This window comes from Ambystoma mexicanum, chromosome 6p (assembly GCF_040938575.1).
Source record: "Ambystoma mexicanum isolate Mex_15411 chromosome 6p, UKY_AmexF1_1, whole genome shotgun sequence".
NCBI classification, from domain to species: Eukaryota; Metazoa; Chordata; class Amphibia; order Caudata; family Ambystomatidae; genus Ambystoma; species Ambystoma mexicanum.
This window is the reverse complement of record NC_090935.1, coordinates 507,448,287-507,476,082: the sequence shown is the minus strand read 5'-3', so window position 1 is coordinate 507,476,082 and position 27,796 is coordinate 507,448,287. Positions and strand designations below refer to the sequence as shown.

The following is a 27,796-nucleotide window of genomic DNA, read 5'->3' as shown; positions in this document are numbered from 1 at the left end:
TTACAAGGACATGCACAGTAAAGCCTAAAGCATTACCTCCCATTGGTGAGAAACAGTTGTTTAAACATGGCAGTTTGCAGTACCTGCGCAATATTATAATGCAGCCGTGTGCTAGGGGAGTACATACAATGTTCAATTCCAGACTTTACTTCACACCTTGCGTATTCTCTCGTTGAGTCATACTTATTCTCTACTGCTGTTTGTACAACCTTCAAATATTTACTGTATTGGCTAGACCACTTAAATGTCATATAAACGATGTGCCCTAGCTGTGAGCATGATACCCGCACAAAATATATATGGTGAAAACGCAACTAACATCCCTGATATGGAATGTTTGTGGTTTAAACAGTATAATTAAGGTAAACAGTGTCAGAGCATACAAGAAACGCCCAACAATACCTATTGCCATGTTGCAGGAGACTCTCCAGACAAGGCAAGGACATGAAAGATTTGGACGTCAGAAGTCTGGCACTACAGGGTACTTGTCATTCATGATACAATTACGTGGAGTTACAACACTTCTCCACAGCTCTTTAGGCTTCTGTGTTCATCAAAACAAACTCAGTTTTAATTACGATGACGATGATTATGATGATTATGCGGCAAAGAAAGCATAAGGCTTTCTCTAAAAAAACGGTCTAAAGCAAACGTTCTTTCAGTTCCTGTTTGGGCTGGGTCGTGGTTCTTCCAGGTAACATAACATAACAAAAACATTGGGCCTCACTACGAGTTTGGAGGTAGCCATGGTGCTATTAGCGCCATGGCTGCCTCCAAAATCGTGTCTGGGTCCGTGGTCTGTGAATGAGGAATTACCGGGTCCTTCCAACCTTGGAGGACCCGGTAATTCCTCATTCACAAAACCATTCCCCATTCCCACTTGAGCCCCCATAGGGCTCAATGGGAATGGAGATGGAGCGTTATTAGCTCCTTGGTCCCCTCGCGGGACCCGGAAAGGACGTCTGGTTTTAACCTCGTAATAGGGCGGAATGGGTTTACCGGCACCGGCACCATTACCGGTGCCAGTAAACCCATTCCGCAAGGGTCGTAATGAGGCCAATTATGTGCTAAGAATACAAAGAGTTAAAATAACTCAAGATCTTGTTGTTTCAATCAAATGTCTGTGGGCCTCATCACGAGTTGGGCAGTAGCCCTTACATGCAATGGTAATGGTATTACCGCTACATTTAAGGGCTGGCCCGATCATGAGTCTGGTGTATTTACCCCAGCTATAAACTGAGGGTAAATAAGCCAAAGAAATGCCCATTCTCGGCACAATTACTGCCAGAATAATTACTGTGCAGTAATTGCACCGAATATTCCCTTTTGGGTCCAATGGACCCAATGGGGAATGGGGACTTAGAGTTAGCACCCAACTTGTGATCTGGCAGTAATACCGCCAGACCGGTGAGCGCTAATGCTGATATAGGTGGGGTGGTATTACAGCCCAAATACCGCCCTACTCGTGAGGAGGTCCAGTGTCTGGGAATCTTGTTGAGCATTTTCATATGTTTTCATTTCAATCTTTATGATTTTCAACAATTGAGGCAATACAATGGTCGAAATAATCACATTCCGACATATATCAATATAAACAAATAAAACCAGAATGCACAAATACAAAAACAGCTTGTCAGCAAACACTGGGATGAATCAAGAGAACTAGTCCCTTCTCCCCCGGTGATGCTAGGGAGGCAAGCCCACTTTGCAACACCCTCCATAGGGATTGAGGCAAGTGGGACATAACTGGGAGAGACTGCGCCTTTGGGGATAATGACCCCTGTTCCTGTGAGGAACTCCCTGATGCCCTCCATGTAATGGCCTATATGGAATTATCTAACACTCCAAACCAGCACAAGTTCCATAACTGGAACGAAGAGAAAATTGACTTATACCATTACCAAACAGAAAAAGAGATTATCTCTTTAAGTCAAAACCTCTAAATATCTGTGGACGAGCACGCTTAAAGAAGAGGAAAAGGCAGAGAGAGAGGCAAGCAGGGGAAGGCCCCTGTATGGACTACGTCTGAGGAAGGTGCAAGCAACACAGGCTGCAGAGCCTGCAAGTTTCAGAACTGCGTCGGAGAGGAACAAGAGACGTTGAAGAGTCAGCATGTATGAGGAAGCAAAAACTAAGAAGACCGCTACACTGATATCACAGCACCAACGAACTGACTCACGGGCTGAGTACCCATGAACAAACTGAGACACCAGGAAGGAGAACGAAAGACAAATGTCACAGAGAACAAATACCAAAATGAAGAGAAGGAAAAATAAGGTCCCACACACCTATGGGTGCCAGCAACGTGCCTCCTCGAGATTGAAGGTAAAAGGGACAACAGGGAAAAATTGACTCGTTATAGGATCGGAGATACTTGTCCGAGTACAAATGGCAAGACTGAAAATCCCATTAATAAAATGGAGCTGCATTAATTTGATAAAGAGAAGCCTCGAATCTACAGTATGGGAGATGAACAAAACTGGAACATTGCCACCTTGAGAAAGGGGGAACATAATCCAGAGTCTAAGAAGCACACATTGGAACACAATAGAGATTGAGAGAATTGTGTGCCAAAGACCCGAGGGGTCCCTAGGCTAGACTGTATACAAAGATGTTCTGAGAAGGAAAAGTTGAATCACAACTGTACAAAAACCACAGGTTTCGGAGGAAAAGGCACTACATCAGAAATATCAAAATCCTATAGGAAAGAGAAAAGAATTCCTATCCGAACCAAGCAAACATTAATAAAAGGAGATAGAAAGACCATTAATCCCAACAGGGAGTTACATCCACTAATATAAGGGATCACAAGAGAGTATTTGATAATTGCATACTAATCAGTTTAAGAGAAAGAAGATACGACACGTGCAGGAGTACAACCAACAGGAGAAGGGAGTTATTCTTCTGACTCTAATTGATTGTCAAAGTGGTAAGGTCAGTTAGGTTAGCTTTGGATAGTGCACTGTTTTCTTTGGACATTTATTCATGACTGGCGAGAACCTTAGTTAGTAAAATAGGTAGGGAATCCCCATAGTGTTAGGGAAAGATAGGCATTATTTTATTATTTAATAAAAACATGTTACAAATGTCCTTATAGTGTCCGTGTCCTCCTTCTGATCCACCACACCACCGAAGTATGAACAGGCAAATGTATATCTTATCCCCTCCCAGGTGTCCCATTACTATCTTCAAGTTACATCACATATCCTGCAGATGTCTTCACGATTCAGGGTGTTGTAAGAGACGTTCCCCCTATCTCACGAACTGAATGGTCACAACAGTCAGCAGGCTAATTGTTCAGGGAGGCCTGTTATCTGAGGTGTGGAAAAGAGCCTGCACAAGACTGTCCCTGGCTACCGCGTTGTCATTATCCTCATACGATCCTTACCTTACATCTCTGTACCACACCACAGTCTCGGATGTGGGCCATCTTTTCATATCTTCACACCACACAGCAAAAGTCAGACCTGCCACCTTTTCCATGCCATAGCTATTCTAAATGTTGCCACTGCTCATGCCAAGTCTAAGAATTTTGTCACATGTCTAGTCTTCTTTGGCCAAGAGTAAATGCCTAGCGACACACTTTCGGGGTCCATTTAAATGTAGCTACACCCGCCTCCTGTATCTTCTATCTGAGAAATCCCTAAAAGGCGTTGATCACCGGACACATCCAAAACATATGGATGAAATCTGCCATGTCAGTGCTGCACTAGGGGCAACCAGGAGATGTCAATATAGAGAATGTCAATAGTATCTATGATGTCATGATGGTCCTATGGATTGCAGTTAATTGTAGGAGTCTGTGTCAGGCATTTCTAGAGGCTTGTCACACATAGAGCAAGGCCCTATCCCAGTCCACATCCTCTATTACTGAACCCAAATCTGTCTCCCATGCTTGTTTTACCTTGAACGCCACTCATACCAGACAGTAACCTCCCATTTAACCTTGACACTCACCTCCAGTCATCCTCTATCTCATACAGTAGTGGAAGCGTCTCATCTATCTTATTTTCCTCAAATAACTCCAGCCACATTTTCCCAGCTGACTTCACCAGTCTCATGTATGTAAATAAATTGTCCTGGGTGTAGACCATATTCCCTCATCACCTCTGAGAATTCCATTAATAACCCATTGTGAAAGACGTCACCCCAGGTTGCCAGCCCTATATTTTCCCATGTACTTATATCTGAAGGTGACATCCGAGAGCGGAATATGTGGAGAATACAGGTCGCACAGCTTTAATAATAATCCAAAACATCTGGAGAGCCAAAGATTGCAGACCCCTGCTGTAGCTTTATTCTTGTGCTTCTCCTGCACGTCCTTGATGCTTATAATTGTAATTGTTTATTTATACAGCGCTTATACACAGGTGGAGTGCGTCAAAGCGCTTCAAGGCGGGAAGGGAAAAAAGGAATATAGTAATCATTCTTAGGCCTTGAATTTTCTGAATGATGTAAACAGAAAAACTAGCCTACTAGGCCTGGCGGCCTAGTGCAAGTGCATGAAGTGTTACAGTTTCGACCCAACTAAGGAGGGGGGACAGAAAAAGGTGGGGGCAGGGAAGACAGGACAGATGAACTAACCAGTCCTAGTACATTTAGGTAATGCATGCGTACAGACAGAGGTGCGAGGAGGGAAGGGGTTGGGAGGGAAAAAAATGCGTCCAGTCCAATAGGGCCCTGGGTGCAGAGAGGTTGCTTCGCTCATAGAAAGTAAGCAGAAAGTGCAGTAATGCTGAACACAGTGCAGTGGCCCGGAGGTAAGTGCAAATACTGGTAGGTGGGGCATGGGACCTGTAAGGCTGTGGATATTTACCAGGCAAGCAGGATTGCCTGGTTCACCTCCGGTTTGTTCCTCACGCCACCCCATTGCCTATTCTCCAACTCCTCCTGCTCTTCTGTTCTACTCCCGATCTTCCTTTCCTCCTTCTGTAGATTTTTCATGTGACCTCACAACACTGGTAACCATTCTCTACCTCTGTATTAGGGGTTGGTCTCTCCACCCACCCTCCATGGTTCCTCTCCCCAACTCCTGGTTAGCTTTCTCACCATCTCTCCCTTAATGTCTATGACTACCTCCTATTTAAAAAACAATGTCACCAGCTATCTTCAGAGTCTCCCTCTTCCATCTTTCTGAGTCCTTCTCTCCGCACCCTCCCAGTTGACTCTGTCCAACCTCTTGAGTCTCTCCCCAACTTCCTGGGTCTCGATGCTCCTCTCTCTCACACAATCTCTCTTGCTCTCTGCCCTTATCATTCTCCCTTTCTCTCTCTCTCTCTCCCACCTCCTTTTCTCTCTCGTTCTCCCTCCTCAGCCCACCACCCTTTTCTCTCCCCAGCATCCTATATTTCTCACACCTCAACCTCCTGCGCCTCCCTTTACCTCGCTTCCCTAGTCTCCTGAGTCCTTCTACACCCAGGCAGCTGTGTCATTCTCTCCCCAATGTCCTTAGTTTATCTCTCCGAGCCTCTGACCCTTTCACTCCCCAGCCCCCTTTGCATTTTGCACCCCAGCCCTCTTGGACTTTTGCTCCCCACCCCCCTTGGCCTTTTGCTCCCCGGCCACCCTTGGCCTTTTGCTCCCCAGCCCCCCTTGGCCTTTTGCTCCCTGGCCCCCTTGGCCTTTTGCTCCTCGGCCCCCTTGGCCATTTGCTCCCCGGTCCCCTTGGCCATTTGCTCCCCTGCCCCCTTGGCCGTTTGCTCCCCTGCCCCCTTGGCCGTTTGCTCCCCTGCCCCCTTGGCCATTTTCTCCCCGCCCCCCTTGGCCATTTTCTCCCCGCCCCCCCTGGCCATTTGCTCCCCAAACCCCTTGGCCTTTTGCTTCGCGGGCCCCTAGGTCTTTCACTCCCCAGGCCCCTTGGTCCTTCACTCCCCAGTTCTCTTGATTTTTCACTCCCCAGGTCCCTGCATCTCTCCACAAGCAATGTGTCTCCTCCTTAACTTAAACTCCTGAGTCTTTATAGTCCCTTCCTCCTGGACCTACCTCTCTTTTGGCCTATGTCTCCTGTTCCTACAGCACTCCCCTTATTCCGCAGCTCTTTCCTTTTACTGAGCCTTGGTTTCTCCTTCCAGCCTCTCTGTGGCCTAGGGGACCTTAGTTGTGTCTCCCTTTTCAATTGATATGAAGAATTGTTGATGAGCCATGCCCCTGAGATGGCTTACAGTTTTGGGGTAGTTAGTGTGACATTATGGGCAGCCCTATCTCCGGACCCCCCCCCCCCTCAGGAAGGACTCGCTTAGGCTAACAGGTGTTTGGTGATGTCTTGTGAGGTGATTGCATTCTCGGGGTTTCTGTCTAAGATTGGGTTGTGCACCTTCCCCCTGTGTCTCTTACTACTCAACCACCCATGAGGGACTGAGCATGAAGGTGCTGCAGGCCCCATGTTACCATCCCTCATTACTGCTTAGCTTAAAAGGACAAGAATTCTCGGGTGGCCAAGTAATGAGACTCTGTCTCCCATGCATGGCATGATGCGGGCAGCAGGGGATACTTCATATGCCACCTCCAAGTCCAGCATTTCCTGGCTTGTCTGAGGAGCTGCCAGTCCCCCTGGCAATCACAAGATCCACCAATAAGGTCAGGCAGGGAACTTTGTCACAGGGTCGCAACATGAGACTGAAAGGGGAGACACAGGAGTAAGAAGTAATTTCACTCGCAGACAAGAATAAAGAGGTTTCCTTACTTTGACTTATGAGGTTGTTAGTTGGATTGGGATCATGCCCCTTTGGCTCAAGAGGAGCATGCCATCCTATAATTCGGTCTATAAGGGCTGTACCTGGGCATATTGGGTGCCAGATGGCATATGAGAACCACATAAATTGATGGGTGCAAGGTTTTGAATTAATCCTAACTGCTGGCATTGCTCTGGGAAACCTTCCACACCTCCATTTTTTTTCTCCCAACCTTTCACTTAGAGAAGACAAATTATATGCAAATGAGCATTGGTGCTGCCACCAATGGCAGCAGTCCAGCCCTCATTGCTAGTCCATGTCCCCTCTACACGTCGATTCAAGCAACCCTATGCATATTTGGAACTTTTTGGGATTCAGTAGTAGGGTGAATCTTGGTTTCCTAAGGCGCATCAAGAGATCCATGTTTAGGGGTATCCTCTCTCCCTTAGGGAGACAAAGTATAACCAAAGCAATGTCTGTCGCTCTGCTTGGGTGATCTTTATCCAGCCCCCACACATCAACAGGAATCAGGGAGAGAAGCTGATTGGCATGTATTTTGATCTGAACATTCTGGGCAGTGTCTGAAATAACCTGCATAGAAGAAAAAAGTGACAGGGCACGGTGCAAGGCTGATCACAAATGATCTTTTTTACAACCCCCTTGTACGCTCTGAAACGAATGTTGACTTTTTTTAAACAAAACACAACTCAGTTGAAATAACCAACTTTTCACCCAAAAAGAGAAGCTCAGTTTCTATGATCATTTCCATGGGGAATGTAATTATTGATAATGATCGCATGCAGTTCTCACTGCTGATATTCTGTTATAATGGCGTCCTGTATTCATATTAGTGATGCTGCTTCTTCCTCATACTTTAACAGTTAAGAGCTGTTTTCTTCTCACCTCTGGATTCCAAATTTCTAACCTGCCCGTTCTTCTGCCCCAGGTGCTCGCCAGCCTGCGCACAGTAAGGAACAATTTTGCTGCATTAACAAACTTACAAGATCGAGCGCCAAACAAGTGAGTACTCTGTTTTTGATGCCCACCATTTTGTATTCTTTAATTGAGTCATCCATGGACCAAAGACATAAGTGAGGTTCTCATGTTGACTTGGACACGTTTTGTGATGCTGGAATTCTACCACATAAATGAGTGCTTTTCATAAGGTACTGGTAACCAGTTCTTTCCAAGTTTCATTAAAATGAAATTATCCAGTATTAAGGGGATAGATTTGATTTGCCCAGTAATTGAAACAAAAACAGTGTAATAGTCTCTGATTGGCACCAACCTGACAATGTCCAAATCCTCAGAACTGGCTAATTCAGTAATAGCCCTCCAGGCTCCACCCTGAAGGAATGGATGTGCCAGAGTTCAGAGAACATAGGAGCCACATGCTTCCAAACTGCTTTAGATGCAGAGCGGGTGATTGAAGGATCATAATTCCAGTGACTGGATATCCTAATTAGGCTAAAACCATATGCATTTCCTACTTTAATAGAAGAGCAGTCCCTTAAACTTGAAACATTGAACCTCCTGCCCGTGGGCTCTTCCCTGCTTTTCAGGTTCCGGATTCTTTCAGGCCTGTGGGCCAAATGTGTCCTTGTATGAGAGACCCCACTCATCTTCACGTCCCCTTTGAAGGCCAACTGGACTTTGTAAGAAATTCTCTGGGTGCCTGCTTTTAACAGGCGCTCACGCCATGATACGTTCTTTCAATATATGACTGGTTCCTTGCTCCACTTTTATTCCCAGCTCTTTTCAGTCATGCAGTGCAGGTGGCTGGCTAGACTGTGCTGAGACGCTTCCTGCAAGCAGCTTTACATTATCTTTGATCCGGGCTTCACCGAATGCCTTCACAATGGGTTTAAGTCAGTTATCCAAACCTGTTCAGATATATATCTGTACCCCTACTAATGCCTATGATTCATACATCTTTTAACGATTGGACATGTTTAATTTCTCCATAATGGCATTTCCAAGCCACGGGCATTCCCATCCTGGTTGAGTTTCTAGTGTACACATGTACTTAAAGTTCTTATATGTATACAGATGCCCTACAGCTTGTCATTCCCTTGTATCTTGGCTATTGCTTCTATCAGCATAACTTTGCATTAATCATCAGTGGCTATCTATTCATTGAAAACAATGAAACTGTTGCGTGCAATGTCATCCAGTTCCATATTGTGTCCAAATACCTGCAATCACTATGAATTTATCATTTTAATAACCTTTACTAGGCACAGCATATGTGGGTTGTGTTAGGTGATTTAATTTTTAGAAATGGTAAAGGCGGGTTGGTCATGATCCTGGAAAGTTCATACAACCAAACCATATCCCGCCTTCTTCTTGACTTCAAGGCACCAAAGTCCTAAGATGGCCAGTCAAGAGCCTGTGGGCCTCATTACGAGTTGGGCGGTATTCCACGGTGAATCCACCAGAATTCTACCCAACTGAATTACCGTTACCGCCACTTGGCCCGGCGGAATTTTCACTGGATTGCAAGTGGCAGTGGCAGAGTTTATCCCCATTTTTATAGAATCCATTGGACTCTCTAGGGCATTTCTGGCGGAATTACTTCCATGGTAATTCCGCCAATTTTCAGCGTAAAGTTGGAGGATTTACCTCAAGAATGATGCTGGAGGTAAATCCCCCACTCCAGGGCCATACTCGTGGTATGGCGGTGAGGGAAAAGTGGTGGTAATTCCGGTACCGCCAATTTATTTGTGCACTGCTATAATCGTAATGAGTCCTTGTGGCATTTGAATTGGGAATAATGCAGCTTGATACAATATACCAAGGCTGGGCTTAGTATTTTAAGCTGTGACTTCTTCCAATGTGTTTGTTGGCACCACCTCTGATCTGCACTGCCTTGACTTCTCTGACAGTCACTTGGCGTATCATCGTACATACTACATGGCCATGATAAGGCCCTGCTAGCTAAATGAAACTAAAACCAAAAAAGTGATGGGTGGAAAGTTTGGAACTAAGTTGAACCAATGACGCTGCTCTGGGAAACCTTCCACACGACCATGTTTTTGCCTGTCGGCACCATTGCAAATGGTGTCCAGCCATATGCAAATCAGTCAGGCACTGCCACCAATGGGAGAAGCCCTGCCCGAACTGCTAGGCCAGGTGCCCTCTGCACAGAAACACAAGCCACCCCAGACATGTTTCGGCCTTGTTGGGCCTTATCAGTGAGGTGCAGCTTGTTTTCCTATGACGTAGCGAGCAAGGAGAATATAATGATAGTCTGGTGCAGATGGGCACTGCCATTTTCAATTATTCTTAGTTCATGAACTTAAGCAATCTTGAAAGCTCATCAATCCTAATGTTTAAAGGTTTTCGGAGGTCCGTGGACCCATGTCTGGGCATACCCTCTTTCTGCTAGATGAATGAAACATATAAAGACATGGGCTCCCATGCTTGCCAAACTCTGCAACCAGACTCCCGATCTCTTTTCATCACAGATATGGCATATGACCAGCTCCTATGCATTGCATGAGTGAGGTGGTGGTAGCACACATGTTTACACTTGAACGAGTCCTCCCTTGTCCTAATCAATTCTCAATGCCACTGTACAGTGTCTCATGTGTAAGATGCCCCTGTGGTCCAATGTTCCTATTGGTCCGCCAGCTGTGGCCAGAAGCAATAAGCTGCCTATGGGAAGAGCTTCTGTCAGGCAGATTACATGAACTGTTAGGCACCTTCTGGAGGATGCCTGACATTGTCTCAGGAAGTGAACTGCTAGGGCAGGGATGGAGGCAGAAGATGGAGGGCTGGAATACCAGTTAACACATGAAACATGTATGTGTACAATATTTACAAAGACCTTTCAATAGAAGAATGCGATTGAAACTCTGTATAGTGTGTTTGTATAATGTATAAGATATACGTGAGTAACAAAAATGATTGCATACTTTTGTGAAAAGTTTTTTAAAACTATAACACAATAAAAAATGAAATAAAGTAAAAATCTACATTGAACCATGTCCTTCCAGATGATTATTCCAAATAGTTTTGTTTTTGTTTTTAAAGTAATGCTTGGAATCGAACGTTTTCAGATATGTTTACAATAGGAACACAACTAACTTCCGTTTTTCCTTGCTTGTCAGACGGTCCCCCATGTGCAACCAACCCTCCATCAACAAAGCCGCCATCCCGGGTAAGTGAGCCCACACTCGATGTCGGAGTGCGCTGTGATATGCAGGGCGCGGGGTGTGTGGGTGCTGTGCATGCAGAGTCCCTCCATGCAGGCTTGCCTTGAGGTGCTGTGGCTCGTCATGATGTCCCTAGAGGCGGTCCTTCTCATGACAGACATACACCAGGCTGGGTGGCAAGGGCACGTTCTGCTTGTTCCAGAGCCAACACCAGCCCCCAAAAATACAGAGATGTTACCATGAGTGGGTCAAGTTTCCCGGCAAAATCCAGATCTGCGAGGAACCATAGTTGGAGTCCTGAGCATAGTCTCACTATCAGTATGCGTGCCAGCCAAATGCGCCCAGAGTCTGGCCCTCTGTGCCTCAAGGCTCTATCTCCAGTGGCACACTCGCTCATTCTCTGGCACCCACAAGAGAGGAGACATGGGTGCTACTGTCAAATACCCCCTAGGCATATTGTCTTTAATCTGCTTCTGTAAGAATTTGGTGTATTTTATTAGTTTTATACATTTTGTGGGGGGGGGTGGGCGGGACACTTGAACGCACTTCTTGTGATTTCATCGTGAGCAAAGGCGGTGCACTGTCTGTGCAATATTGGGGGTCAGTGGTAATATAGACCCTTGCTGTGGTGTTATCAATGGTCAAAGTTGTATGCTGTCCAGTCAGCTGTATGGGTATTTTGGAGAACGCTCGTTGCTGTGATCTGTGTTGGATCTGCAGGTCTAAGGTTAAAATCCCGGCATGGCCAGCTCAGCCTTTCATCCTTCTGAGGTCGATAAATGAGTACCAATTTCGGTTGGGTAATAATAGTAATGTATGTAAATATGTCCAATGTCAAGTGCTTGAGATTAAAGAACTATATAAAAAGCAAGTGATTAATAATATTATTATTATTGACTTGGCCAATGGCATCGTTTAATCCCTTTCTATCAAATTAAACCAAGGACAACATATTTGGTTCTGGTTGCCTTTGATAGTGCATATATAATGTATAGATTGCTAACATATTGCAGTTATCTTTTGCTTGCACACTATTTCAAGCAACTGTGCGCCTTGAGGCCTGCGGGCGATCTACTGCGTTATAAAAAAATGTACATAAATAAATAAATAAACTCAACTCTGAATGTTTGTATTAGCCTGATAAAGGAAAGTATATGTCTCTGCACAAATTAAGACTGCATGCTTAAATATCCGGGGGAAGTGTTTTCAGGTTGGAGAGGGGACTGCCCTGTGTCAGCCAGGGGAAGACTTGCCATCTCCGAATTGCTGTGCCTTTGCCAATTGGCCAGTCAATCCGGCCTCCGATAGTGCCCCGTGGTTGTGATGGCAGACATGTGACATGCGATTCCAACCTAAACTAACCCAACATTGTCGTTCCTTCTGATGCAAGTGGCTTGGTTGCTTCTGTTGTCCTGCTTCCAGGTTAGGGGGGAGGAGGGGTATCTTAACAAAGATGGGAGTCGAGGCCCACAGTAATGGCAACTTACTTATCTGGCATCTGATGCCGGATCCTCTGGGGCACGCACCGGTGTGGACCATCTGAGGGATACATAAGCAGTGCATTTCTAAGAGGGCGTTCATGTCATATGTCATTGCACCATGGACAGAGATGCAAGATGGAAGAGAATCCCTCGCTTCCTGATGCACATGTCTTGCTCATGTCGCCTCCAGGGCGCGCAATGGATGCAGGCGCGCTTTGGCCTCCCGGGCACTCTGGGGAGTCACTCCTTGCCCGCATGGGGGTGGGGGGGGGCAGGAAGCCGATGATAACAGTCTGCAGGACTTCACTAGGGTGTCCCATGCCTTTTTTAATGCATCACTTTGTTACCGCAGAGACTTAACTCCAGTCACCTGGCACACCTGTGTATCCTTCCAAGGACATGAACGCGTGGGACGCAAATTCGGCTAGCTTGATGATCGAGAAGGGATTGGCTTTGGGTGGCTTTCCAAATGCTTTCATAATGTGCAGAACAGCAACAAGCTGGACCATGATGGACGTGTGTGTCAACCAGTTTCCGTAGGCAGGCGGCTGAACCCCAGCGTGTATTTTATTGGGCGTCTTTGAGAGATGGAAGTAGTGTTGTGGAAGGGACTTTGCGTTCTGAGACGTGTGGGATGTTCGGAATAAAGCTGTAACGCGTGCTGTTGGCGTGGAGTCAGAAGGGATACACTGCCTTCCTGACATTTCTTAAATGGAGATTCCGTCCTTGAAATGAAATGTCTATTAAAAATGTTTCATTCAACTGTAGATCTCCTTAAATGTTAATATAGCCATCCCTCCCGAAAGCCCTTACTCTGCCTTCCTAAGCCTGTGCCCCACTCTCACACTGCACCGCAGGGGGGTTTCCTGGAGACAACCCCGCCAGAAGAGGCTGCTCCTACTAGGTGGCGTGCATTCCAGGGGTGACCTTCCATTTACAGGCTGAAGCTGCCGAGTCTTCACTATAATGTGAGCCTGTCGTTTGTTGTTGAATAGCCAGAACAGCGCCAGGTCTACATCCTTCTTAGGACTGTGTGCCTAGCGGACTAAACGTGTCAACTTTCACTATTGTTTCTTTTTTTAATGGCCCCGTCTGATGAAAGGCAACTGCGTCTTAATGACATTCCTGCCTTTGCTTGCGGGTCTTGATTTTTAAGTGCAATGATTAAGTATTCTTATCAAAGGGCGACCTCAAGTGGAATATCAACGGTATTTATCACTCGTCGAAATATTTAAAATGAAGCCGTGGTAAGCTTTTCTGTTTCCCACCCAATAATTTGCTACTATATATCTTTAATTTTGGTGGATGTGCCCGCACTGATAGTTTGTATGAAGAACCGAGCAATGGTTGTTATTTTTTGTTTTTGTGCCTGTGTAACTGTGAGACATGCCCCCACGTTAGGATTATGTCAGTTACTTAAATCCACTGAGAAGATCCAGTGGCAACAATATTACAGTTTGGGCGCCATCTAGTGGCAGTATTTTGAAGTCACTGAACAAACTCTAGCACTAAATGCTATGTTATGACATATTTACTGCGCATATCGTTATACCAGCAGCCAGCCATGTCTGAATAGTGGCGATGTGTGACCCCATTCGTGGTAAATTAGCCCATGGAGCTCAGTTGGTGGTGCTAAGGAGGGTAGGGGAGTAGTTGATAGGGAGGTTGAAGCAGGAATAAGAAAGTGGTGAACCAAACAAATGGCTATGTACAAAGGGTTAAAGAAAGGAGTGTATGATAATGGGTGCATGTGTAGTCAGTGGTAATTCAATCACCTGAAAGATGAAAAGTGTTTTCTTGGATATACCAGAGGTCTGGGGGTTACTACGAGCGTACCCATTCAGCTCCCAGGGCCCAACAACCCTCACCCAGTAAAAAACAGAGGACTCAGCCAAGGGCAAGTTAGAACTGTTGTTTTGTACATAAACCGACAAGGATAATACCGGACATTCAAACAATTTCCAGAATCAACGCTCCCGAGCCCGTGTTGGGCCATTTTGTTGCCCCCTTGCATCACAACATGGTCCCTTCCCCGAAAAACCTAACTGTCTGGTTGGGTGATGGGAGTGGTATCCCTTATGGATAACACCTATAGAACTTGGTAGATTGGCCCTTACATATCAGGTGACTGGCCTGCCCCTTCCCCAAAAAACTATATATTACATTGTTGCAAGGTCACAGGATTACCATTGGCCCCTGCCCCTTGCCATCCACCCCTGGATTAGTGTTCCCCGATTGGCTGGAACTGGTCTCCCAGGCCTGGGCCCCAGCTCTGTTTTTAGTGCTTTGTGGACCTTCTCAAGGTGATGAGAGTGACTGTGGGTTCCCAATGTAACTGTTAGCAGTACCATTTCTGCCTGTGAGAGTGCCCTCAGCGTTGCAACGTTGTTAAAGATTCCATGTTTCACTTCATGTCTGTGCTGCTGAGAACCATTTGTCTTCCCACCATGGGTGAATGACCATTGTCTAGCTCGGCTGCATCACGTGCTTGAGGACCACAAAATCAATCTCTTCTGGTCTGCAATTTATGAGGACTTATTCAGTTTTCCTGCAGCTGGCCCCTTGTCGTTTTAGGTTCAGAATGTGTTGCTTTTCTCTGACCGTGGGTGTGAGTCCTGGCCTGCTGTTCTGTGCAGCCTGGTTCTGCTTTCCCTTGTCTCCTGTTTTGCACCTTGCGGCCTCATTTCGTCCTCATTATAATTATACTATGATTTCTTCATATCTATACCGTGTTATGTTTCCTATAGGTTAGTGGTATTTGGTCCTCCCATGCTCCTTACATGATCCTGTAGTTTCATAGGGTTAGTTGCAATAAGCATCTGTAAGCTTGCTCTGCATCTCTTAGCTTGCCTTGTGTTCAGCGTTTCTGAATTTGGCTAATGAGCAAAATAATATAAGCTTTTGACAGTATGTATATGTATTTGTACTATATCTACAGAACGGTGTGAGCATGTTCTTTGTGTGTTCACGTGTAGGTTTGTAACTTTGCATGGCTGCAAGTGTACTTTGTGACTAATATGGCTGTGTCGTGGTGTCACTAATGACATCAGCACATTAGTTTCTCTTCATTAGTCAACATTAGTCAACATCATCCATCAAGGCATTTCAGTCCATGACCACTGTTGAGGTACCTGTATCCATAAAGTCATTGATTGGATAAGATTTGAAGGGTTATCTAAGAGAATATCTGTCAGCAAATGTACTTGTCACTGGTCCTCCTGGGGGCTGTCTGAATAGTGAGTGGCTTCATGTGTTTTTAAATCTGTGGGCCGTCATGTTCATGGGGAGTGTGGGGGGCTATTCCAGGGACCCTCTCTTCAACAGGAAGTCTAAAACAAAAACCGGCCAAAAAAGTAAGCAGTCTTTTAAGACCTTTTCTAGTGCAGGTCTGGTACTCTAGTCAGCCGGCGCATGGCTTTTGTGGTGGGCTTGAGATTTTGTATTTATTTATTTATTGGGAATTTATAATGTGCCTATACAGCCAAATGGTGTTTGAAGGCGCATCAAGACAAGGGAGGGAGAGGTACAGGAAGAAAACAAGTGCCATAACACAGACACCGGGGAAGGGAGGAGAGGAGGGGCAGTGAAGGGAAGGAAGTGGGGGGGGGGGGGCAGGGAAGAAGACAAACAATAACGTTCCTACTAGGACAAAGGGATGGCCCCGTGGAGTAACCATTATTCTGATAAGTGTTTTCTTCACATTTTCTTCACATAATGGTTAATGGCAAGCAGCCTGATTGTGTCAAATTTTGACTGCAAGAAATTGACCTTACCATACAGTACATTTTGTTGTGTTCTAAGTCTTGAATGCACATTTGCAAAACTCGGAGGATATTTATTTGCATTCTCCGACTTGGAGTTTTCCATTCAAGATATGACAACACTTTGTCTTCTGTATGGATTTACATATTTGTCAGGTTGATTAACAATGTTTTGTGCTTTTCAAATCATTGCTAAAAACAAAAGTATTCTTGAAAACAAAACACCTATTTTTACCAACTAGAGCTGGCACGGTATGTGGTTATGCCTAGGTTGCAGACTGTTCTCCAAGCCTGGCTTCACAAATTAACTAAAGTGTGTGATCCTGAGCAAATTGTTTTATTACACTGCGTCCTATCTGCCAAAATTAAATGTACCCACAAGCCCTACAGTTGACATTTGTCCACTATACAAAAAAGCTTCACTGAAAGTACTGCTTCCTTCATAATAGTGACAGTGAAACTCAAGATATTGCGCATCAGAGTTATTTGTTTCTTGGTTTACTTATAGCAACTTCTTGTAATGTAACTTACCATGATCCCCATGAGTGTCAAATACTGCCTGTGATGTCATTGTGTTCATCAATTCCTGTGATGTCAAACACATAAATGGAGATGTGCTGTACTCTACCACTGAAGCATGGAGGCTTCTTCTCCAGATAGGATATTAAGCTTCCCTCCCTATAAATGTGGATAGTAATCTGGAAATACCGAGCTAACAGGCAGCAGTGCCAGTGCACGATGGGACTGTGCACAGGTGAATGATTGGCCACTAGTAATAGAATGAAACTGTGTGTCAGTGAATTACCAGTGTAAGATAGTAATGCTATTAAAGGAATGGTGTGCTCAAAAATATTATTGTCCCAAAAGATGGGCAATAATGCAAAACATGCATTAAACTTAATTTTAATGGACGTTCCTATTTAAACTTTTGAGCAAACGAGGCTCAAAGCGTTTACATGGGAGCATCCATTTTGCCATTTCAGGCCGCCTGCTCAGCTCTTGTTACGGTGTGCCCTGGCGGCACTAAACAAGCAGCAAGAGCCCCCTACTGGGAGATTTTGCTTACTGCAGCCACAGCAGAGCTGCATGAGCTGAGGAGGCTGCCAGTGCCTTCATTTTCATTTTACATTTTCGGTGCTCCCCAAGCCAAGGGAAGCACAAACACGTAAAATGAAATGCAAAAAGCAAAGGTGCGGCTATTATAAATACAACAACATTGTATTTCTGACTGTGGCAGCTTTCGCTTTGAGTCTCGTGGGCTCCCCCGGGTCGGGGGAACCCAGGAGACTAATAAGAAAGCCGCCGCAGTCACAAATACAACATTGTTGTATTTAAATATGCTGTGGTTTTCTTTCTATGTTTCTCTGGCTCTGGGAAACGTAGAAAGAAAAACGCAGCATTTTTAAATACAACAACATTGTATTTAGGTTTGCTATGGCTTCAGCTTTGAGTCTCCTGGGCTCCCCCGACCCGGGGGAGCCCAGGAGACTCAAAGCTGAAGCCACAGCAAACAAAAAGAACTGCAGCCTCAACGATTTCCATGATCCATTAGCAATGACTTGTTAGCCAAAAAAACTGGAGTGACAAATGCTGAAGACGCCAATCGGTTAAGAATACTGCATACTCATCAATACATGTATTCAGCAACTTAATGGCCATTTTCCAGGAGCGGTCCATCAGGGCTGGTGACTCAAACACTAGGGCTAGATTTAGGTTTTGTTTTTTTCCATTTAAATGTTTCATGTTGTGCAGTCTCTTCCATGCTGCTCTAGATATGAGCCATGTATTGGGACATTTCATAACTGTACATTGGGTAATGCTCGAACAACAAATAATGTATTCAAGGTGATGGACAAGCACTTTTTAAGATTGGAGTAAATTCAAAGTAGATACAACCCTTCTAGCCACAGACGGGCGCTTGCATACGTATATACACTCATTACTGTCTACTGATATGGTGTATATTAGCAATGACTCTTTCTCAGATAAATAACTTTTTTCCGCCCAACAAAACCGTCCTCAAATCCTTCACCAACTCAGACTTGTGAATTAAAAATGTTACTCTTCCTGTACAACTGAAATGCAAGTGAAAGGGTGTGTTTGCGCTCTCACTCTTCCATGCAATGCCAAATGGGAAAGATAAGTGAGTAAATGCACCTTTTGCAAGCATTCAAGTGTAACCTAGGGGCAAACTTGTGTATTTAAAAATAAAAGTAGAAGGTTGCTACAATTTTTACTCCTTGAAATTATACATGTTCTTCAGAGGATGGTCCTCAAAATGGATGCTCATAATTGCTTTTCATTCTAAAAATATTTCCTTTGGCAGATGCTTCTCACCGGATTGGGGTTACCTGAACAGCATTCCAGGAAACCTGTGTTAATAATAATAATAATAATAATAATAATAAATATTATGGTATTTGAGTGCAGACCCAGCCATTGATTACTTTACACTCATAAGAATAAGGTTAGGGAGGTTAGGGAGCAGAGAAACAAGGGAGTGTGGATCTAGCAGGGGAGAGGGCAATAATCAGCAAGGGATCTACAAGTGACCAGGGGAGGAAACAGTGGGCATAAGATCACCCAGTCTCAGGTTAGGTGGGGAGTGGACGCTGTATGGACCTCGGTGTTAGGGAAGAGACGTTCTTTGAAAAGGAAGGAGGGTCTTGGGCTCCTTCCTGAACTTTAGAAGCGAGGGGGTTCCAGAGTCTTAGGGTGTAGACTGGAAAGGCATGTCTTCATCATTTTTTACTTGTACCAGCAGAGTTCAAGTCTGCACATGTCCTTTCTTCTGGTGGATTGGAGGCCTCCGCAGGTGCAGAGTTTCTCAGTGAGGTAGCTTGGGGACCCTAGGGTGTTAGCCTTGTAGATGGATTTGAAGATGGTACAGGCTTGCAGCAGGAGCCAGTGCGGTTGGATGAGGTTTGGGGTGATGTGGTTGAATTTGCGGAGTCCTCTGATGAGCCTGATGCAGCATGCAGGACATATCTCAGGGGAGCCAAGGTAGTTGCCGGAAGGCCTTCCAAAAGTGCCTTGCCACCATCTAGTTGGGGCAGGACCAAGGCTTGGACAGCAGATCTGAAGTTGTTTTCTGAGATTAAGGGTTTGAGCTTTGCAGGCGAGAAAGTTGGCTACCAAGCCAATTCTATCTTTCATGCTATGCACTCTTTAAAGGAGAGATGTTTGTCAATGTCAACACTTGGCACAGGTGGCCAGCTTGGGTGTGAAACTCTCGAGTTGCATAGCAGAGAGCCAGATCCGGATGTCCGGGTGTTCTGTGTTGTTGGCCAGCAGTAGGAATTCAGTCTTGGATGCAAGGATGTCCATCATCAATTAGTTTAAGGGCTTTGTCTATCACCTTCAGGGTAGCCGTTTCTGTACTGCATCTGGGTCTAAAGCCAGATTAGTAGGACTGAAAGATTGTTGACTTTGATGTGTTGGAGGAGTTGTGTGGCTACTGCTTTCTAAAGGATCCTATCTAGGAAGGGAGGATGGGTGCTGAGGTTGCCAAGGAAGATGGTTGGTTTCTTGAGAAGATTTGCTGGTCTTGAGGGTCGAGGGGTAAGTGCTTTGAGTTTGGGAGCTGTGATGATTGTCAGGTAAGGGAGTAGTGCTTCAGTCAGAAGTGTCTTGAGTAAAGTGGCAGGGAGGATGTTGTCTGCATATGATGTAGCCTTGAGAGATGCTAGAATGGCAGTAAGGTATTCCATAGTGAGTGTCTTGAAAGTTGTCCAGGTGGTTGTGGTTTTGCAATATGGGATGTGTAGTATGCTGTCAGTTATAGCGTTGGTGTCTATGAGTTAATTGATCATGCTGATCTTACTAATCAAGAAAGAGTTGCTGGCGGTGACTTTATCGATGGATGGTGTGTGTCGGTCGGGCAGAGGGTTGATGCAGTGCTTAATGGCATTGAAGAGGGCTCTGCTTTCGTTGTTGGCCTTGACTATGGTGTTTTGGTAATAGTTGGCCTGGGCAGTGGTTATCAGTCATCTCCATGTAGCATAGCGTTCCTTGATCAGGGTTAGGTTGAATGTGCAGCAGGATTTTCACCAAGTCTTCTCTTGTTTTTTGATGGTTTATTCCAATTGAGTTCTTGAGTGTACCAAGGAGCAGAAGGTTCAGTCTTGAGGGTGTGTTGTTTGACTGGGGCATGGCGGTTGATGTTGGTTGTAAGGGTGGTGTTGAGTTCTTGGAGGATGAGTCGCAGTCCTGGTTAGTCAGAGGTAAACCAGCCCATCTGAAGTGGAGTTTAGTGAGGTTGTCCATGAGAGCATCCACTGAGAGGTTCTTGAATGATATGAAGGCTTGTTTAAAGGGTTTCCGATGGGTGTGTGTGACTGGTGTGGTGTGAATAATGTCAATGAGGATTTCCAGATGTTCTAACTAGTCAACTGGGATTGGAGAGCTGTGATTGCGGGTGGGCAGGGCAGTGATGATGAGGTTGAGGATAGTACCGTCCCTCTGAGTTGGGTCTTTTGTTTGTTGTGTGAGGTTTAGAGTGTTCAGTAGACAGTGGAGATCTTCTTTCATTGGCCCTCATTAGGACCCTGGCGGATTTTTTCCGCCGTCGGCGGACTTTTCCGCCATGGCGTAAAGTCCCTTTACGCCATGGCGGATGGCGGACTTACCGCCCCATTCCGAGGTCGGCGGGGCGGTAAGTCCCCATTGACCCATTTACCCTTCCCCATTCCCATTTCGGCCCCATAGGGCTCAATGGGAGTGGGGAAGGCGTTAATTACGCCACCGTAAATTACGGTGGCGTAATTAACACCAAGGTCCCATAGCGCCATGGATTTTTACGCCCGCAAAAAGCGGGCGGAAAAATGACCATGGCGCTATGGGAACTCGTAGTTGGCGGTAAGGGGTCGGCGCAGCTAACGCTGGCGCAAACCCCTTACCGCCAGGGTCCTAATGAGGGCCATTGACTTTGTTTCTGGGATCCCAGCGATATTGAAGTCGCTGAGGAAGATGTTGGCATGTGCGAGAGACATGGCTGTTACCAAATCTGGGAAGGAGGTGTTGGGCTTGGGTGGTCTGTAGATGAGGTAACAAGTGACAGTGTCTGTTGGGGAGAGCGGGAAGTGGCAAGAAAGACTTTCAAAAGAGCCAATGGTGGCGACGTCCAGTTGGATGCATTACCATGATGCCTTGCGAATGATGGCGAGACATCCGCTGACCTTGTTTGGATGGTCTTGTTGTACAATTCTGGGGATCAGGACATTTAGGATATGGGTGGAGGTGGGTGTCATCCAGGACTCAGTAATGAAGATGGTATCTAAGTCATGTGTGGTGGAGAGGTTGGCAATGCATGCTGCAAGGTTGATTGCTAAGTGGACACTGGCGAGCATCAGTTTTCTTCTAGTTGTGGATGAAGGAATGCTGATGGGTTCTATGATGATGAGAGCGATTGCTGTGATGCAGTGTCCATGATGTTGCTGGTGAGCGGCATGGTAGGCGATGAGTGGTGATGGCAGGCATGGGCTGTTGGGAGAGAGGGGTGCAACACATCATCTTTCACATTGAGAACACTTCTCTGTGTTGAAAATACTCTGTTGAAGGAGCACAACCTATAGCAGCAAGAATAAAGAGTGTCAGGCAACCATGAGAGGAGCAAACAGGTTACTTTGCTGTAGAGGTACAGGGGACAACACTAAAGATGGTGTGTGGCAGTGAGCAAGCCACTCTGTCTTTGTTTCTCTTGTTTAGAAAAGCAGTGGATTGTTTTGCCTGTTTGCAATTTGGAATCAAGAGACTCGTGTGGGATTTCTTTAGAGTGAAAATGTCCACATTCACACCGCTAGGAAGTTGTCCACATTCTAGCAATTCTACAGAAGGGTAATTTGAAGGGCATGCCGCCACTTTCTTTGAATTGTTTTCTTTTTCTCTCCTTTACTCTTTCTATCTGCAACCCTTTCGTTTACGGGTGAGAACTTCCCTGTGTGGTGGTTATCTCCCTCCTCTGTTTTTCATGCCACACTCCTCTGTGTTGAGTAGGCTTGGCAGTGAGTCAAGCTACGTGACAACCTTGACCGCCATTTGCTAACCTGCCTATAACTGTTAATAGTCTGCAAAGCACCACATTGTTTCCCCCCCCACGCATGCGCCCTGAGTTCCAGGGTGTGTGCTCTCTGTGTGCGGTTCATCACGTTCTGCTATTTGAAAAGGAGTTAGGCCATGACTCCCCTACTGGAGTGTTAAAGATCTCCAATTCTTGTAGATTTGGAAATGGGCTATGCATTTATTAATAACATAGGAATAACATAGAATATGGCCTGAGGTCCAGAAATAATACCTTTACTGGCCTCTATTGAACCTAAAAACAAATATTCGAAATCTCCAACATTCTTCACACACAAGTCTCGTAACCAAAAGCATGATAGATAGGATCTCCCTTTCCTTCTGCCTAACCCCCCTCTCTTCTTCCACCCATCGTATCTGGTACTGCTTTTTAATCTTGTATGTCTATACCTGGCAGTTCTCCGGTCTTATTGCAGACACAGGGCATTCATATTAGAATCCAAATTCATCGTATCATTTCAGTGCAATGAACTGGAGGACATTTTCTGAAGGGGTTGGGGTCTTGGCAGGAACATCTTTATTTTTTATCTATGGAACATAACCTTCTTAATGGGCCCTCCACATGTGGGTTTCTTAGGTGCTATGGATGAGTTGGTCTCCATGGAGCAGGTGAGCAATCCTTGATTTTGCTTCTCCACCGTGGAGGCCCATAAAATAACTACCAAATATTAAGTCTACCATCTCGGCCACCTGGATGGATTCAGTAATGTATAGATGGCCTCGCCATGGGTTACCATGCAACTCCCTTTAGTCACACACTTAAACTGAACTTAAAGCTTTCTTGAATAATTTCATAATGTGACGTTTACAGACAGGAAGGCAGGCTGTGTTCTCCCTCAGCTTTAAAGATTCAGACTGTACACAATGGCTATAATGGGTAGGTGTAGACTAGCCAAGACATAAGCTGACCACCAACAGATAAGTACTCCCCCTACACGTTATCATCTCACAGCCTCACTGGATTTGATATCTTGAAAATCAGAGTTTCTACCTTTTCTTTATCTTACTCTCTTGACAAATATATAATTGAAAATACACCAGCTGGCGAATTCACTAGTCGTAAATGCTACTGTGGCTGCAATGTTATTTGAGGAAAAAATGAACATGATGGCTAGTAGACTCCCAAAGAGAGGCTACAGTGTCAATGTAATTACAGAAATGGACAAGACTCCTCGGCCATCACTCCGGGAACCTTGTGAAGCAAAACTAAAGCAGAAAGAAACAATGATCAGATGTATCACATAGCAGAATAGGCACAGTCACTGGCAACAGAAATAAATCTTGCCCAAACATATCCGCCTTTTTAGCTCGATTCAGAAATTGAAGGATCCCTTGTGTGATTTTCCTTTAATCGCCTTCACAAAAGCAAGATCATCGTGTAAGCCATTTTGAAAAAAATAAATCACCTATGCTTTGTGGCTTTCTCTAAGGGCAAAGGGCTTCTGCACATGCAGAATGCACACAAAATGGCAGTACACCTTGCCTACAGCAAATGAGCTCTGGGGTGGGCACACCCGAGCATATGCTATCAAGGATGGTATAAACGGCGGATCCACTGATGTGGTATCCAGTACTTGCTGTATTGGGAATAAACCTTGTATAGGAAGGTCCAAGAGTCAAGTGTGAGAATGCATCAATACCAGATCCACGTCTGGGCAATCTGCAACATAGATCCCACCTATCCATTGGCAAACGACTGGAACGACCAACACGGGGGCGAGGATGCACGGAAATCACCCACGGGGCGCGTGCAGAGAGATTCCAGTGGATCCATTCAATGCACAGCGCAGTACATGGCTGAACTCTGGGCACGATATGAATGCTTTCCTCTTATTGTAAATACCTAATTTTAAATATCCCATCCTCCCATATTTCTTTATATTGTGTTTCTTGTCCCATCCCAGTTTTGTACAAACTACTCCCCTTCATGCACTGGTTAAATTGTATTTATTTATTTATTGTTTGCTTGTTGGGCGCTCATACAGGAAATAGATTTTGTTTCAAAGCACCACAGGGCAGCAGGCAGAGAACACGGGATAGCAGTTCAATTAAATACAAATAATACAGAGGGGGTAAGGGACGGCCAAACTTACTATGCCTTGTGAATATTCAGAACGTGCAAGTGCAGAAGGGCAGAGGGATAGGTGCTGTGGTGTCCGTGCTCGAGGGTGAGCCGCAGATGAAGTGCAAAGTATGGTAAGTGCTATGCAGCCAGGCGCTGCCTTGGGTGGAAAGTGCGAATCTCCAGTGCAGAAGGATGTGCCGAGACAAGTGCTGAAGGAGGACAGATGCTGGTTAGTTTGGGTGTCAATGGTCAGAGGCCCAAAGAATGCATAAGGGCCCAAGACGCCAATCACAGCAACTGTGTGATTAGCAGAGGAAGGAAGAACGGAAGGAGGAGGAAAAGAGCAGAGTCTTGAGGTGTTTTCGGATCTTCAAAAGGTCCTGCTCAAGACACAGTGGGAGGGGGAGACTGTTCCAGAGGAGGGATCCAGCTGAGGAAAGTGAGCCGCTTCCTGCTCTCTGTTTAGCGAAATGCTTTACATACAGACAGTTGGTGCCAGAGGAGCGTAGAGGTCTAGAAGGAGAGTATTTGGTGAGAGAGTGCTGCAGATAGTGTGGTCCCCAGCCCCAGCCTTGTGGATGATGCAGAGGGATTTGAATGTGATCCGTGCAGCAACTAGGAAACAGTGGAGGCTTTTTGGGGCAGGAGGGATGTGGTCCCTGGGTTTAAGGCCAAGGATAAGTCTTGCTGCTCTTTTCTGGATTAGCTGAAGAGGTTGCAGAGTGGAAGAAGGTAGATTGAGGAGGAGGAGGCTGTTGCAATAGTCAAGCCTAGAGAGAACCAGGGCTCTCGAAACATTGAGCTTCTGGCAGATGGTGAGAAATGGGAGAATTCATTTGAAAAGGAAGCGTTGCAAGTGGGACTTCTTGGCAATGTCATGAGTGTAAGGGAGGAAGGATAAAGAGGAGTCAAAGATGATTTAAAGGTTTCTGGCTTCAGAAGAAGGAGCAAGGGGAGAGCCCAAGGGTAGGAGGCCAGAGAGAAGGGAAGAAGGACTGAGCAGGGCTCACAATAGGAAGGATCTCAGTTTTGCTGACATTGAGGCAGAGATCATTGGAGGAGCACCAAGCCTGGATGGCAGACAGGGGATGAAGGAAGGTGCGAGTGAGTCAGCAGGAAGTCTGAAGAAGAGTTGAGTGTCGCCTGCATAACACTGGACGTTGGGGGAGAGGGAGAAGATGAGGAGTGCCAGCTGGGCAAGGTAGATGTTAAAGAGCCAGGGGGAGAGGATAGATCACTGGGGGATACCTCAGGTAGAGAAGGAAGTAGGAGAGGAGAAGGTGCCCAGGATGACATTGGAAGAGCGGTCAGTTAGGCAAGAGGTCAGCCTTTCCAGTGCCCGTTCCGAGATACCAAGGGTATTGTGGAGCCTTTGTATGAGGATGGAATGGTTGACAGTGTCAAAGGCAGAGGAGAGTTCAAGTAGAATGAGGACAGCAGGGGAGTTGGGTTCCAGGGATGCGAGTAGTTCTTCACGGGTGTTCAGAAGAGCAGTTTCCATGCCTCTGAATGCTCAGAATGCAGATTGATGATTGTGGACACCACCAACAAGTTCAGTGTGCAAGTTGAGTTTTGGCAAGGCCAGATTCTCCAGCAGTTTCCCCAGGAAGGGGGTGATTGAAATAGGGTGATAGTTGGATGGAAGGTAGGGTCTGCTGAAGGCTTTTTCAATAGTGGACACACAATGGAGTGCTTGAGGGAGGAGGGGAAAGAGCCAGTGGCAAAAGAGTGGTTGCAGAAAATAGTGGGTGCTGGGGCAGGTGAGACAATGTTGTCCTTGAATGTTCTGGACGAGCAGGGGGGGAACCTGTTTGGAAGTAGCCTTCTCTGGTAACTTCTTAAGGTGTGACAGCTCTTTTCCTTTACAGCCGGGTAGCAGGTGTAAGTGGATCTAGGTCACCTGGCCAAGCACCACCCACCTTCTTAGCCCTTCCTCTTCTTTCCTGCTCTTAACTCTTAGATCAAGGGTGTCTCTTGCCCCGGCATCCAAAGTGAAGGGCGGTCAAAGAAAAGGGCAATTCCTGTTTGGACCTGTTCAGACAAGGGGGATCCTGGGTCCGACCACCTGCTAAGACAGCAGGTAAGCAGGCACCAACATCTGTTTACACCCTCTGTGCCCACAGGCCATCCCCAACCTCTCTGGTCCCCCAGTGTGTTCCCTTGTGCCCCCTCCTTCCTGCCCACAGGAGTCTGTCCTGATACATTCTGGTTTCACCATCACCGTCTTGTGACCAATGCTGGATTTTACTGTTATGGACTTCATTGATTCATGGTGCATCACCCTTTCTCAACTCTCATGCTGGACTTCCTTTGCATCTTGTACTCATGGTGGCCCTGATTCATGCTGTTCCCATCTTCATCTTGTATCCTGGCTTGCAACATTATGTGTTACTACTGACTTCTGCAATTGTATTCGCTCTGCCCTCTTGCTTCTCCACTCTTTTTGACTGCTTACTCTCTCCTCCCCTGCCCTCTCCCTTTCCCTATCTCCTGCCCTCCTCCCCTTACTTTCTTCTATGCACTTACTCTATCAGAATTGTCCCTGGACCTAGTAGGATAGCAACCTCGTCTGTCGCTCCCCCAGCCCCTTACTGTCCCTCCTGACCCCCTCCAGCACTATCTGAAACGTTGTCAGGCCTAGTATGATAGTTGCTTGTTTTGTTCCTCCCCTCCCTTCTGGACCCCTCTCCCTCACCTTTTGTTTTCCTCCGGCTCTGTCAGAAATGTCGTCAGGCCTAGTACGGTAGTCGCCTGTCTGTTTCCCTTTCCTTCCTACTCCCCCCTCCCTTCCTTATCTTTGTCTAAGCACTTACACTATCTGAAATGTCGTCAGGCTGAGTATGATGGTTAATATCACATCCTTACTGTTCATGGCCTGTAAGAATGCTGTCGTATTTTCCCTTGTTCCCTCTCTTGCCTTGAAGCACTTTGAAACACATTGTGTATAGGCGCTATATAAATAAACTATCATATCATATATCATGCCAAGAGAGGCAAAGGAGTGTGATATGGGTTAGGTTGGTGAGGAACAAGGGTGTTCAGGATGTCCTGAGTTTTGGTGGCAAAGTGTGTGGCCAGTGCATTGCAGAGGGCCTGGGAAGGAAGAGGGGAGGAGGAGACTGCGGAAGGGTTGGCTAGCTCACTGCATATTTTGAAAAGCTCAGCCGTGTTATTAGATGCACCTGATACCCGTGCCTGAATGTGGGCCCTTTCTTGGCACGGATGGTGAGTCTGTAGTGCCTTTGGAGCAGGCTGCAGGCCAGTTTGTCAGAGGGCGACCCTGAGGTTTGCAACTTCCATTATGTAGCTCTGCACTTTCGTTTAAGGGCTGCAAGTTCGGAGCCATACCAGGTGTTACGCTTGCAGGCAGATTTCGGTGGATCTTCATGACTGGGGAAAGGATGTCAAGGGTATTGTTGACTGCTCAGTGAAGATCGCTGAGAGTAGAGTCTGGGGTAGAGTCTGCTCTAGGGGGGATGAAGGTAGAGGCAAAGGCAGCGGCTGACACTCATTTCATCAGACAAATGTTCGAGAATGAGGATGGCAGGGTTTTTGTGGGTGCAGTAGGAGGACTGAAAGGTCC

The 27,796-nt window shown here is 46.0% G+C and overlaps 1 protein-coding gene across 3 annotated transcripts in view; it reads left to right on the top strand.

The window, feature by feature from the left end:
• Positions 1–27,796, top strand: part of PDE4D (phosphodiesterase 4D) — a 1,909,329-nt gene that overhangs the window by 1,391,264 nt on the left and 490,269 nt on the right. For all 3 annotated transcript variants that reach the window (XM_069627324.1, XM_069627322.1, XM_069627323.1), the window contains exons 4-5: positions 7,618–7,691; positions 10,784–10,833. In XM_069627324.1, the coding sequence (XP_069483425.1) occupies positions 7,618–7,691; positions 10,784–10,833 (124 nt within the window). The remainder of the gene's footprint in view (positions 1–7,617; positions 7,692–10,783; positions 10,834–27,796) is intronic.